The sequence below is a fragment of the Epinephelus fuscoguttatus genome, linkage group LG14 (genome assembly GCF_011397635.1).
Source record: "Epinephelus fuscoguttatus linkage group LG14, E.fuscoguttatus.final_Chr_v1".
In the NCBI taxonomy this organism is placed as follows: domain Eukaryota; kingdom Metazoa; phylum Chordata; class Actinopteri; order Perciformes; family Serranidae; genus Epinephelus; species Epinephelus fuscoguttatus.
Genome location: NC_064765.1, coordinates 29827026 through 29842832, shown reverse-complemented (window position 1 = coordinate 29842832; position 15807 = coordinate 29827026). Strand labels below are relative to the sequence as shown.

General features: G+C 41.2%; 1 protein-coding gene across 2 annotated transcripts in view; it reads right to left on the bottom strand.

Annotated features, from left to right (window-relative positions):
* Nucleotides 1-15807, bottom strand: part of kif6 (kinesin family member 6) — a 91340-nt gene that overhangs the window by 53025 nt on the left and 22508 nt on the right. For both annotated transcript variants that reach the window (XM_049597156.1, XM_049597155.1), the window contains exons 8-11: nucleotides 14313-14456; nucleotides 13864-13950; nucleotides 4220-4323; nucleotides 860-965 (exon numbers count right to left, since the gene is read on the bottom strand). In XM_049597156.1, the coding sequence (XP_049453113.1) occupies nucleotides 860-965; nucleotides 4220-4323; nucleotides 13864-13950; nucleotides 14313-14456 (441 nt within the window). The remainder of the gene's footprint in view (nucleotides 1-859; nucleotides 966-4219; nucleotides 4324-13863; nucleotides 13951-14312; nucleotides 14457-15807) is intronic.

The following is a 15807-nucleotide window of genomic DNA, read 5'->3' as shown; positions in this document are numbered from 1 at the left end:
CTTCTCCAGCTTTGTCTTGTTCTTGTATTTAGTTCTCTGTGTACCTGTGACTTTACCTTTGTCCTTTGTCAGTTTGTCTGTGGTCATGCATGGTGTCATTCCCTGGTTTTTCCCAGCCTGTGTTGGTCTTTTGTGTACCTTGTTGGATTGCTTCCCCATGATCACAATGCCATCCTGGTTTGTTTTCAGTTCAGTTTTGGTTCCTCTTTCTTTTGGACCTTGAGTTATGCCTGCCTGTATCTTCAGTTTGGAGGTATTTTACCAGCTGCATTAAAGCCTGCCTTTTGTTTAAACCACCTGCCTGCCTACTGCTATCCTCTATTTAACTGAACCTTGACAACGCAGTACTAGGTACCCGGATGTTCCTATTTGAAATTTTTTGACATGTAGCTTTCGATCTGAATTTGACTGATTCAAATTTAAGCAATCTGAACTTATGAGCACTGAAAAAAATATAATAAAATTCAGCTTTTGAAATCACAAATCAAGAAATGTCATTCTTATTTCAGAACTAATAAATTTAATTACATGATTTTCAAACTCAGATATTTCAATGCTACGAGCTCAGTGGTATTTAAGTTTTAACATGTTAAAATTCAAATGTTTCCGTCCCTTTTTTGTTTCCATACTAACATCGACCAACTGAAACATCCATTTCAGTGAACCAGCATAGCAACCTGTACTGAAAATATCTTCTGCTGCCACGCTACCATGCTAATGGCCCATGGATCTTGTCATGGACAGGAGAGGAAATAACAAGAGGACACAATGGATGGATGGAAAGAACAGACAGTGAAGGTTATACAGGGAGACTTGCATGCAGATACTGTACATGGAAAGACTATGGGAAATATATTACCTTCAGCAGAAAGAAACAGTACTGGATTTTTCTCATGTCTGGTCCCAATGACAATGTCACGTCTGGATCAGGGTCGCCCAGAAAGGCCTTAACTAACTCTTCCAATCTAAACACACAGACACACACACACAGAAAATTTCCAATAACCTACCAAAGCTTAAACTCATGCCACATTCCATGTCACAGTCCTTCTCAATCACACTTGGCACAAGCTCAACAGGCACTCAAACAGTTAATATTTATATCTGAGGAGTGCTTCTTATGTTTAAAATGTGGGTCTGGTCAAAGAAAACTATTTACTTAAACGCGTGTTCCAGCTCCACTGGGCCGGCCTGTTGATAAACTATCACTGGATGATAGTCCAAACATTGGTTCTTCAACCTCTGGAACCGGCCACTGGAAAAGACCAACAGGCAACCGTCCAGACGGATCCAATGTAGGCACGACAACGTGCGGTTTTCATTTTTCCACTGCAACATGTTCAGTGTAGAAACACGCTAGGTTTACATGACGAAGGACTTAAAACAAACGTAGCGGTCTTCTTTCAGGGCACTGCACACAAAGTTGGACTCTGGAGAATGCCCTTCAGTGCCATGCACAATATTTTGTGAGAGAAAAAATATCATCTTTCAAACACTAGAATTTGATTGTTTCCAGATATTCTTTCCAAGGTGTGAGGTGATATGGCGCAAACTAATATTGTATTTAGAAAATAAATTTAAATTGACTTCAGCTTGTATGGGAATGGACTGATACTGAATCTTAATAAGCACGGATGGCAGAAAAATGTTCTTTTGGAAAGGTTAAGATCTGTACGCCCGAGAATATATGAGCGTTTGGAAATGTGACAGCTAATAAGCAAAGATATGTGCAATCACTCAGCGCTGGGGATGATTCAAGGCATAAACCGGAGAGGAAACAGCAACAGAAAAAGTCAGCATGTCCAGTGAGTGTGGTCACAACAGACATCATTAAAGGTTCCCTGTGTGAGTTTGACCACAAACAGGGGGAAATCGAGGATAATCACTCGGGTAGAGGAAATAATAAAAAGGCGGACTGAGGGGACTAAAGCGCGGTAAATAGATCAGCACTGCAGAGGTGATGTGCCAAGTCCTCGATGGAACCTCTGGCCTGAACTCTGGCCCTGACTGGCTGAGTCCCTCTGTCATTTGAGTATAAGAGCAGAAATAAAGCAGTCCTGGCTGAAGCAGAGCCCTGGGAAACTCCATTAGATCTGGTTAAGCCTCAGTGAGTGAGGTTTTAACTCAGTATCTATGCATAGCCAACAGCATAAGTTATGTAGGCACTTCAGGCAAACCCCAAATACTTATAAATCACAAAACATATTTGCTCAAGAATCTCTGGGTTTTGAGTATTACAAATACAAATCACAGTCCAAAAAAAGACCATCTGCTCTCTTCCAAGGGTCTGAGGTGCACTGTGAACATCCTAGAGGGCTGACAGGGCCAATACATCACTATTCACATCTGCACTGTCCTGAAATGACTGGATCGCAGAGGTCACAACATTATGCACACACAAACACACTCATATTGTACAACCTATGATCCTGTGGCAAAGGGCCTCCTGTGAGCTCCTCTAGAACATTGTTATTTAACCTCTTCCACCCCACTAGGATGCCTGCATCCTTGACCATCATTACTGCCTGTCAGGCTGTAGCAGAGTGAGTTTTGGAGTGAAGATACAGGTATCACATGAAATAAGAAGACCTAAGGAATCTATTGGTGCCAACAATATCATGCTAGCTTGTCAGAAAGGGGGCCAAATAAAGTTAGGATAAATTTCAGCGGGGGAAAAACTGGCATAGATATTTTCACAGGGGTCATTTGACCTCTCACCTCAAGGTATCTGAATGAAAATGGCAGAAACAATCTCCCCACAAGTCTCCTCTTAACAGATATGCCCACTTTGCGCTAGTCCCATGCAGCTCTTGGCAAAAACCAAGCAACATTTTGCATGCAGTACAAATTTTCCTCTACAGAATTTAATTTCTCCATACTGGGGGCCCTAAACAGTATTGGAGTTGCATGAATTGTGTATGACTGGAAAACTGAAACTCTTGTGGATTCAGTGAGACAAATTTTATTCATGTGTGATGATGTTAATTCCAAATCACAGCATGGATTTCTCTCTGGTGTTCCTCAAGGTCTTAGTGTCTTAATGTGATATTTTGGAGTGATTTTTGCACATTTTTATCAATTCTCAGATGGTTAAAAACTGCTTAAATTTAGCACCAAATCTGTGTAACCAATGGTATCAATCCAAAAATTGCTACAACAACTTAAAAGACATAATTGAACATGGAGATGACCATTATGTACTTCCATCATACGTTTCTAAACCCCTACACACTCTAAATTAGGGATGCCAGTAGGGAGGCATGTTGCTTTCGACAGCCTGACACCCATTAACTGGTAAGTTACCAGTTATTTTTTAGGAAGAAAAAAAAAAAGTGAACTACAAGAGGCCTTTCTTGTAGTGCAAAACTCCATTGACTCAATGTGAGTTTTGGTGCTATATTTCAAAGCGTTACACATTTAGAGGTGGTGAAATTTGAATGATAAATGAATTGTAATGAATTTGTAATGTAAATGTCTTGCCTTTATGTTATTTTCTGTCGGCCTTGCTGACAGACAGCCGGCTGACTGCGTTAACATGCGGAAACATAGTGCCAACTGCCCACCCTCTGGTCTCCACTGGTAAGCTAACATTAGCCTTGGGAACTAGCTAGCGGCATTGCTCATTCGGTAATTACTGCTAGGTCACTGAGGGTGACCGTGGTGTAGACACAATGCGTCCACAGTAATGCTGTTAGGTTGGGATGGCGTTACAAGCGGTGATCGCCAAATGTGCAACGCTGCTAGCTAGCTCTAAACAGACTTGGGTCTGTAGTCAAAAACATTATTGGCAGTTAAACGATTAAATGGCTAACCTATAGCATCCCTACTCTAACCTTTAAAAGGGAAAAAGGTGCCTAAGCAAAACACAATGTTTATTACATATTTATGACTTAAACACAGAGACACAGAGTGCAGAGCTGCACATCAAATTAATCTTGAAGGTCCCATCTTTCAGATGATGTATACTACTCCTATGTGACATATACTGTTGAACTGCTATCCACCACTAAAGATCCCCTGACCCCCCTAAAAAAGACAAAAATGGGTCTATGGTAGAGAGGTGTGGGAGTGGAAGAAGTTAAATCAGAGTCAGACAGTTTGCTGTCTCCCCTCATCTGTTATGTTCAAATCTAGAGAAAGCATCACAGGCCATCTAGGTTATGCTGAGAGACTGACTACATTGAAGGGACTAGGAATCAAGGAACATGAGGTGACTTACTTCTGGATCTCCTCGGCAGTAAGCTGGTCATCTCTCTGTTCTCCTGTCACCATGGCCAGCTCTTCCTTCAGAGACTGGATCTCTCTCTTCAAACGGGTAATTAACTGAAACACACACACAGAAGGCAGGGTTAGAGGTCTGCTGCATGTGCACATACAGTACACACAATGTCAAACTGTGCACATTTGAAACCTACAGTTCAAAGCTAAGACACACACTCATGCACAAGCACCGCAGACAAGCTATTTTGCTGCTGCCAACTGATGAGACAATCCTTCTGAAAATGATCTTGCGGCTTATCTTGCCGATGCATTTTGAGGACAAACTTAAGCGATTCCAGACAACTGGATGCTCCAGCGGGAAAATACAGGAAGCAAAAACATAAATTAGCATTAAACAGCTATGGTGGCAAAAAAAAAGTACACATAAAACCTTCTACTGCTGTCTGTCCACACGTGTTTGGTTAAGGCCTTGCACACTGAGCCAACGGGGTGGTTGCTGTTAGTAACCGCTGTCCGTGTCTGGTTACTGTATATATAAAAGTAAAATATCTCACCAAGTCCAGACATAGCTTTTTAAGTAAGTACTTAGATAGAAATCTTTGAAAAAAAAAATAAAAATAAATAAAAAACAGTGACAGCAAAAATATCTATTAATGTCAAAAACCATAATCCAATGAGAGATGATGTGACGGGACCAGGACATTCTTTTTATGTTTTCACATCTGAGTATATGACAAAAATCTATTTAAGGCATGAAAGGAGAATCCAACAAAAACAAATGTGATCAGGTCCTGGCCTTGACATGTGACACTTGATGACTTTTTCCCTGCAGAAAGGGTCCATACCTATAGAGGTCAGTCTAAGTGACCTTACTTCAGTCTAGGCAGGGATTAGCAGGCATCTTGCTATCTAGCACCTAAAGGATTAGCGAGGTCAGAACATAAATTAAGTTGTATTACATGTGTAGGAGTAGCCTTACAGAATTTAATCTGACAACAGCGGCTCCTGTGATGGGACAGAACCATTTCATATCAGTATACTGGCTTTTCTGCAGGGGTGGGTAGTAATAAGTTGCAAGTAACACACATGGAGAAGCATGTTTTCTTTCATGATGACAGTATGTGTCCATGAAGCCACATTCTCACTTGTATGTGTTTATTTTCTGGCTGCATTGCTCTTGTCAATAACCTCACTGGACACCATAAGCTTCTGTTGGCATTCAAATAAACATATCAATCAGTTGTACAACTTGATACCGGAGTGTCTCAGAGCTCTAGTTTGTGCAGCCAAACTTGAACCAAAAAAAGAAGTAATAATAATGATCCAGTCTGATAAAAGCATGCCCTGCACAGTGATTAACACTAGGCAAATTAATCCCTGTGAAACTGATGTGTCTAGCTCAGCTATTAAGCAAGATTTCTACTCATGTTCAAAACAACCTGAACATTTAAAACATGTCTCACATTTCTGTGTTCTCTGAACAGGCGAGAAAAAAGTTATAATATCCGATGAAAAAACATTATGAAAATAATGCAATGAGAATAAAGTCATAATGGCTCAAGAAAGAAAATCTACCTGCCCTATAGCACAATATGCATGACATTATTACTCTGCTAACATAGTAGTATCCCCTTCAGACCATCCAACAAACGCAGATGCCTGTTTGAGACTCTCTCTGGAGGAAGCAAAATTTAGGCGGCAGTGAGCTGCTCGTCATCAGAGGTGGAATACCAAAAGGAATTGAAAAAAAAACCAAACACTTTTGATCAGGTTTAATATGTGATGATCCTGTTTTGAAAAATGAAATCTACTATCCCTCTCTGAATCAATTCGAGACATAGTTTGTCCTGTATTTTCTTGCACAGAATTGTTAGAGTGAGGATAATGTAAATGATAATGCAAACCTACTCCCTTGCATAATAGCACATTATTTAGAATTTTAACAGACGACAACATAACAACATAATTTTACCACATTTTTTTGGAAGGAGACCAAGGTTGCATTCAGTTGTTGTTGCACCCAAAAGCTGCCACAGACACAGAGGGGTGGTTGATGATGGCGAATGTATTTGGAAGAATTGGTGGGGTAATGTAGGAGGCCGGTATTGGCAGGGGCAGGCTGGCGTGAGTGGGAACAGTTGAGCTGAAACATTGTAAGAGAGGAACATCCCTCTCCTGGTCTGAACATGAAAACAATGTTGTATTTTGTAATGTGGAACACCTGACATTTGGCTTTAATGATACATTGAATTAAACAAGATGGTGACCTAGAAATACAGGTTATGTGCAGCTGCATGACGGCTATCACTGTGCCCAAAAAGTAAAAAAGTAATAATTTATTATTTGAATTTGTTCAATAGGGTTCTGATTGAGTCACGAAGGGTCAAAAGAAGACTTTCTTGCTGTTGCTGTATGGTTACACTCTAATTTATTAAGACCTCTGGCTATTGTGAAAGCAAAATGGCTACAGGGAGTTGTAGTCTGAAGAAAAGTTTTTTTTCACCATTGAAGAGTGACAATGTGCTTGCCTAGCAGGTTACGTAAATACAACAGACTGCACTTAATGAACAATCTGCTTCACTCACACCTTCATAGAAATAGAACAATTTTAATTGAAATAATTGTTTGAATATTGCTGCAAAGTAATGCTGTGTGGTAAATGTGGGGACTCTACTGCAGATGCCAAGTTGCCAGCTGCCTGGAAGAAAAAGAAGCACCACCTGGGTTTGGCCCACGATGATGACGGAACAGAACAAGAGTTAGCTTCAGGTGACAATCCCAGGCCACATCTGGTCACACTTTCTACACCAAAATCCAAAAAAGACAGCAGTATTAAAGTGCTTTCTTTGCTTCCTGAAAAACACTGAGATCTCTTCTTTTAAATACCCCCCTTCTAACCTCTGCACGCACACTGAAGTAAGTTCTGCATACTGTGGGTTAAAATGTTGTTAGCTAGCTAACGTTAGCTATGTTTATTTTTTATGTGCAACGCCAATCTTTGACGTTATGATAATGACAGTGACTTGTCTTGTAGCGAGTGGTCTGTTGGTCTTTTAAATTGGTGTGCTTTGGAAAGAGGAAGAGATGGCAAGATAGTGGGAGATTGTTCATAACTCAGTTGTGTCAGATTTCCTTTTGTTTGATTAGCCTACCTGCTCATCAAAACAAGTGCTGTGTTTTCATTATTTTGCACTGGACTGCGCACCCTAAAAAAACAGGAAAGTAATTTGTGCTTTAGACTTGAGAGGCAGGGTACACCCTGGAGGGGTTGCAAGACTATCACAGGGCTGACACAGAGTTAAACAAATATCCACGCTCACATTTACACCTACGGGCTATTAAGAGTCACCAATTATCCCGACCTTCATGTCTTTGGACTGTGGGAGGAAGCTGGAGAATCATCAGAAACCCCATGCTGACACAGGGAAAACATGCAAACTCCACACAAAGGGCCCCAGCTGAGTGGCAGGTTCAAACCCAGAAGTGCAGTGCTAACCACTGCCCCAGAATGACACCCCAAAGTAAAAGCTATTTGTCTGAATATTTGATGAATTGTACAAATGTATCTCTTGCTGAAGTCAAAGCCATTACTTCTACACCTCTGAAGCCAAACACTCAGTTCTCCACATTACTAACTGCGCTTTTCATGTTTAATTCTTTGTTGTTCGTATAGCAGACCTGTTAAGTAGGATTAAATCCTAAATCTCCCGTCACACACAGAGAGCAAGAGGTTAGAGGCGAGCCCACTTGACATGTACCCTTATTCTGATGCTCAGCAGGTACTGGCAGCGTGTTGTAACTTGAAGTTAAAGTGTTATGATTGAATGTGAAAGAGGTCACATACATAACAGATGGACCATAGAGACTGATTAGCCTGATAAAACCTACAGTTTCATTTTTCTGCAGCTAATTGTACAAGATTTCAACTGGCTGTTTATTCAATTTTCAAATCCCTAAAAAAAGGGGAGTCGGTCCAGTCTACATTACATCTAAACAGAGACATGTAAATACATGTTAATGGTAGGGAAAGTAGGCCAGTACCAAAATCAATGGATGGTGTAGTTATTGGAAGGAAGCCAGACCAGTTGTAATAAGAATTCTGCACAAATCGCACCACAAAACAACATACCAAACCACATAAAAAAACAAGTGGCAATTGTTCTTTTTCTCACATGACATACTTCTTTCTTCAGCATAAATCCCACTTAACTATCACCACTGAATCTGACCACACCACAAAATACTAAAGCAGACTGAAAGGCTGGAACGGTCTCAGCAGCAAAGAGCAAATACAACAGAAAGTGGCGACTGTGTGCCAGAGTCACAGTGACTCTCCTGACACAAAACTGCAAGGGAGCTAGGATGTTCAATAAAAACTAAATCAAGGTCAAAGGTCAGTAATTTAGCAGAGCACCGGCACTTCTAGCAAACGCATTTTCTAACTGGAAGGTCAAAAGTAGTCATACAGTCAGACAGTGTCAAATCAAGACGTTCTTGAGAAGAAACAGACCTGCGGTGTGGTTTTGGGCCGGTGCCACTGAGCTAAACAAAAAATTTCACCCCAAATCCACCCCATATCATATTTTTTAACATCATAGCTGACCATCCCTCACCAGAGCCGCTCCCTGTATCTCTTTTTTGGAGCCCATGGTCTGATGTAATTCTCCCAGCTGCATCCTGAGGAACTGACCGCCAGTTGTTGGTCAGCGGAATCGTGCAGTCTATTTCAGAGTGCCGAGCCCACACTGGTACCACAACACCACGGCAGGCTTCCATACACTTTGAATAAAAACTGACTCAGGCCACGTGACTGGTGATGGCAGCATATCCTATGGAAACCCGAGCAGTAATGCAACGTGCAGGTTGTTATGGTGATGGAAAAAGCAACCCTCCAAGTATGTCTGTGTTATTTTATATGAGCTGACAAACATGCTACATAATTAAGTTTGAAACATTAAACTGACTTGTACAGACAGCCCTAACTTTAAATTATACATCTTCTTCTTGAATATATACTATCCATCCTGTACAGAAAACCACCCACAATAAACTGCAGTATAACCACAGGTTACACCTCAAATGCATATGTCTTATATAGTATGCCACTCACAAACATGGTGCTATTATGGGGCCTCTTTCGAGAAGAAAGAGGAGTCATAGTTTCCCACTACACCTACACAAGGTCTTTTATCCTTCACAACAAAATGATAACACATGGGCTGTGTTCTATGCATGGCACCATTCAGGCATTTTAGACTAAGGCAAGGAGCACTCTGCTGAATCACACCATTATACTTTCAAACTATCTTCGGTCCTAACGAAAGCCAGGCTCTCAGACGAGATAGATGAGGGAACCTGGGAGAGCAACCACCCGTAGGAATTTTCACACTCGCTTCCCAAACATGTCTCTCTAGTGGGCTATAAGCAGGATTGTGTTTGACTCACAGGTATGTGCTAATCAGAGCTGTCTTCTCAAGCAAGATGTTGTGAGTGTCTTTAAGTGAAGGGAGAGTCCAGGTTCAGGAGGGTCACCCAGCCTCCTATTACCCTACGCTTAGCTGCATACAACACCTTAAAGGTCCCACATTGCAAAAAATCTTTCCATGTCTTTTTTTATTATAGAGCATTAAAGGTGCTGTATAAATACTGTAGGTATCAAAACTCAATCCACACAGAAATGTACACAGTCCATATCATCCATTCAGAAACTGTGCCTTAAACAAGCCATAAGGACTTCTGTGACGTTATGATGTCACAGGTATACTGGTATATTGGTGCACTGTCCAGATGGAGGGCAGGCAACTGGAGGTAAAAACAACAAAACAAAATAACACTGCACAAACGTCTATGATTTGTGCTGTTTATTGTTAAAATGATCAAACTGGTAAAAAACAACGGCCACCTTATGCCCTGAAAATAGTAGGACATGAAGGGGTCAAAAAACAAAACAAAACAGAATAAAAACTCACTGAGAAACGGCAGCAGATGTTGATCGAAAACCTCTATCTTCAGTCCGGAGTAGCAAAGTCGAGTAACGTCAAATGTTAATGTTAAAGGTAAATTTTTAGGCACGACCCAGATTTTTAATGGTATTTCACCAGAATTGTAACCAAAGCTAGCTAACGTTAGCTGATGTTAGCCTAAAAGTGGTGCGTCCTTGCACAGAGTTGAAATATAAAAGACAGTTATTCTCAAGTAAATTTACTCAATCGGCCAAAAACAAGACACAGTTGTTTCAGTCATTAGTCATTCAGTTTGTCACACAAAACAGTTTTAGTCCACTACACTCTTGTATGCATTTATTGGTTTGCCATGTAATGTTAGTAATGTTAGGGAGTCTGTAAAAGGAGGTAATTTGTAACAACGATTGTGTCCACACCGGGCAAATCTGTCAAGTTGTGGGAAAAAAAAAAAAAAAAAAAATCACTTTTCTTAGTATTATATGGATCACATCCGATATGAGCATCAATTTTCTGATACCTGCTGCTTTCGGGTTCATCCAACCCTTTTATGTAGTCACATTCCTCTACTTCCAATTCATGCAGCATATGGATATTTCGCTTCTTGCCATTCCATCTGAATTTCATGAGTCATAACAGTCACTAGGGCGGCACGGTGGTGTGGTGGTTAGCACTCTCGCCTCACAGCAAGAGGGTTGCCGGTTCGATCCCGGGCGTGGGAGCCCTTCTGTGCGGAGTTTGCATGTTCTCCCCGTGTCAGCGTGGGTTCTCTCCGGGCACTCCGGCTTCCTCCCACAGTCCAAAGACATGCAGATTGGGGACTAGGTTAATTGATAACTCTAAATTGTCCATAGGTGTGAATGTGAGCGTGAATGGTTGTCTGTCTCTATGTGTCAGCCCTGCGATAGTCTGGCGACCTGTCCAGGGTGTACCCTGCCTCTCGCCCGATGTCAGCTGGGATAGGCTCCAGCCCCCCCGCGACCCTCAAGAGGATGAAGCGGTTAGAAGATGAATGAATGAATGAATGAATAACAGTCACTAAATTGCAAACAAGCTATTTCCTGTTGGAATGCTAGTTAATGCAGTAGATGACAGGAAGTAATCAGGGACCAGAGCTTTTGCCCAAGCAACACAATAACAATGAAACTGTTTATAAAGGTAGGAAGTTCCGCTACAGTGCCGTCATTCTCTGGATGCAATGATGGTGCAGAGAAACTGAGCACAGATGCAGAAGACCCAGAAACACTGACCTATAAGAGCAGACTGGGCTTTCACGGAAGGGGTGCCTCAAGAGAAAAAGAATGGCACTAAATGAAGTGTTTCAAAAGAGGGTGACATTAGGTATATTCAGGCAGACAGAAAAATGGTGATTTCTGAACATTAAAAAATGTAAACATGTTCTAGTACAGTGGTTCCAAACTGGTCCAGCCCCAGGGTCCAGATTTCTCCTTAGTCTTTAGTTCAAGGTCCACAAAGTTTAATACCTTCAGCATCATAATTGTGTTTGGCCATGTTGTCGAGCTAGTTTGCTGTCTCTGTTAAGTAACTGTCCGTTAGTCACTCCCTCTTCAGCAGGAAACAACAAGCTCTGAGCCAGAAATTCACTGAACTTAAAAATAAATTGTGTTTTCTACAAACTTGACACGTTTCAGAGTCACTTGCAGTCCATTCAAAACTGACCCACGACCCACTTTTGGACCACGACCCACCAGTTGAGAACCAGTGTTCTAGTAGAAACCTAAAATACGAGTATGAACCCGTAATAATCCGGGACCGTTAAGATAAATCTTTTTGAGCCTTTAAGTATTACATAAATAAGTTTGATGGCAATTCAGTTCAGCACATACTAAGCACCCCTGCACACAAAATGCTCAAGTTTCCTTTCAGTACACACGTGAAATTTAAAAGAGATGGTAGGTGCATCATGAAAGATCCAATAACCGTTGACAATTTAATCTGACTGCAGACCAGGATCAGCCCGATTTAAATGGAGGATTAAGACTGACCTTAGTGCTCTTAGAGAGACCAACAGAGCCAACCTTATATGGTGTGGCTGACTTCATTATATTCACAGGTCACTTTCAACACCTCATTTTTTCCCCCGTCCATGAACGACTTGTTAAATGTTTTGTCTGATCTGGCTGTTTCCTGCTGTTCAGGCTCTGAAGAAGTGCATTTTGTAACCTGCAGGCTACAGTATAGGACCATTATGGCAGTGTGTGGTCAGAATGATACCCCAAACACTGACTGCAAGATTGCGAGAAGCAAACTCCAAGTTTCAAATCAATTACCACAGCCGGCATGTCCAATAGAATAGACAGTGTGCCTTCAGATGGTGGTAGGCCAAAAATGGGAATCTGAGTGTCACCCCAAACCACAATAAATGACATCATTCTAATCTGCAAACTGCATGGCAGGCTTTAAGTTTTTCCTCAGTAAACCAGAGAGAGAGATCGAGGGAGAGACAGAGAGACGGGAGCAACGAACGAAATGAGAAACACACTAAAGAGCCATAAACGGAGACAAGAAGTTTGCCCGCGGAGTTTGGGTTTGCCTGGAGCTGTAACTGTGCCGGACCCAATTGGGAGCTGCCAGACACTGTCACAATTACTGGGCCGGCCGCAGACTCTCTTAAAAATACCTCTGTAGGGTTTGCAAGTGGCCAGCCAAGTCCTCACTAGCAGTAATACAGTAGCAGTTGATCCTCAGGCAGATCTGGGTGGGAGGGGAGGAAGCGGATATAGCTGTGATGATGACTTACTACTGTATATCCCCCGTGGGACCTTTACAACAACTACCAGGTCTGCTTCCTGGCACACTAAGGAAGCTGTGACACATATTGTGAAAGGAGAAAGTCAAGGAAGGAAGGAAACCATCATCAAGAGTTAACCTGCCAAACTGCTTAGCCAGTCTATCATGAGATTTGCTATTTCTCAAAAGGCAGCTATGGAACTATGTGTAAGGCCTATCTGAAAAAATGTTGAGTGGCCTCTGTAACCACATGTGTTGCCACAATCCAAGGACTTTCTCTGCTCTCCATCTCCTACTTTGGCTTCTTCTCTGACTTACTAAAATAAAAATGTATTCATAGTATAAAGATACTAAATAAAATTACTCAAAGTAAACAGACTGCCCACTCTCATTTTAAAAATGTTACACTATGGCCTCAGATCTTGAAAGTCTGGGCAGGAACGCGTGCTTCCTTTCATGGATGTGTGTAGAGACATATATACACACACCAGTCTTCAGCTGGATGCTTTCTCAAGTGGCTGTAAGGTACTGGGATAAAATATGCCATAACAGAATTTGAGGTATGTAAACAATACAGGGACAGAATGCAAACAGGACCTGTGAGCAGTCTAAATAACACAAGATGGACAGGCGTCCACGTGTTGATGGTGGAAAACTGCTTCTTCGAGGATGTCTGTGTGACGCTGGAAAAACTAATTTGGTGCTGGAAACCCAAAGAGGGCATTTAAGCACATGGTGGGTTAACATTTAGTTACATTTAGGAGCTGGATTCTCACTGCATTCACCGATCAATTTAAGGTCTGGAAGCTATGAGGAGGGTCTGGCCATAATGAAACAGCACATTAAGTCATGCTTATGTGGTGTGATTGTGTGGTGAAGCTACGGTATTTGTAGTGAGTGGAGAAGTGCAGCGAGTGTCTGGCTGTCTCACCAGGGCAGGATCCAGTTCTTCATTCAATATCGCCTCGTTCTTGATGAGAGCCACGCGCTGAGCGAAGCGACATGTAGAGATGGACTCCTAAAGAAAACAGTTAGTCTTTTATTTAGTACTCACCTGACACATGCATGCAAGGACTCAACAAAGATGATAAAATGTTCATAATTTATACATTCTTTACAGAGCACAGCTTTTCATCAGTCTTTGTGAAGCATGATACACTGTATGACATGCCAAGTATTTTATGTCTGAAAATGTTTAAATACCCAGAGCACCAAGAGGATGTTTCAGGAGAGAAACCTCAAGTCACTATCGACAAAGCTAACTTGATTTGTAGAGTAGCTCTAACATTATTTACACAAGAACCTTCTTTCTCCTCTTTTTTGGCATATCACAGATTATTCTGTCTGAACATGGCCTTACAATGGGCACATCATCCTTACATCAAGGTTCCTCTTGTCCACTGCCATAGTGGCAATCATGGTCGTCATGCAGTTGCCCCCAAGGCTGTCCCTCAGCACAGACGTCAACATGGAGTTCCTGTAGGGAATATGGGAGCGGTTCTTCTCTGACAAAGCTATGATCACCTGAAGAGAACAGGGCCGACATGCAAGACAGAGATGAAGGTAGGAAATTAAAATGCCTGACTGTAACATGATGCCTGAAAGGAAATTTCATTACTCACTCTAACTTTGTGGGTCATAACTGTTTATACAAGATGGCCATTAATCAATGTCAAACGTCTGACATGAAATTAATGAAAGTTATTGTAGACTGAACAAATAAAGTAGCCTGAATCAGCAAAACACACTATTTTTGTTTCTCATAGTTGAAAGCATTAAACTTGCTGTGCCAAATCACACACGGTAAATGAAGCAAATAAAATGTATTCTGTGCCAAAGTGTATTTAATAAACAGCACCAAATATATTTTGAATATTAAACAATTTGTACAATATATTATTTTAAACTGGGAAGGGCAATTGGAGAGCGCAGACCTCTGCCAAAGCCAACAGTCCAGTCTTTTCATTCATTCATTCATTCATCCTCTTGAGGGCTGGGGCTGGAGCCTATCCCAGCTGACATCGGGCGAGAGGCAGGGTACACCCTGGACAGGTCGCCAGACTATCACAGGGCTGACACATAGAGACAGACAACCATTCACACTCACATTCACACCTACGGACAATTTAGAGTCATCAATTAACCTAGTCCCCAATCTGCATGTTTTTGGACTGTGGGAGGAAGCTGGAGTGCCCGGAGAGAAGAGACGCTGACACGGGGAGAACATGCAAACTCCGCACAGAAGGGCTCCCACACCCGGGATTGAACCAGCAACCCTCTTGCTGTGAGGCGACAGTGTTAACCACCACACCACCAAATCTCTGCAACCACTATATGTCAGAATATATTTTCAAAACTACTAGAATTATGTCAAATGATGCGTTATAACACAACTGGCTGTGTTTTGTCTCTACTGAACTTTACCATCATCCACTGGCTTTTTATGGAGAACAGAAGCTGCCAAAATCATAAATGAATAGATAAATGGCTAAATGACATACAAAAAAAATAATATACTTTTAAATGTAAAAAAAATATATAAAAAATAAATGTAGGCATTAATTAAGTGATAAAAGCCATAAATTGACATACCTGTTCAAATTTGCATCTTTATTTACTTTATCTACTTCATTTAGTTTTTCCTTTCATTTATTTTTTTTTATAAATTTTTAATGTATTTATTTATATTCCCATGTATTTATTTACTTTAAATGTATTTATTTATTTTTTTCTCTTTATCTCCCCCCTTAAAAAATATTTCCCCAGTCTTATGTATTTCTGTATTATTGTCTTAACACATTTTCTTTTTCACTATGCAAATAAGGGAAGCAACAAGTCTTTACACTACTGTGCTGGGATTGGCTACAGCCTGAAA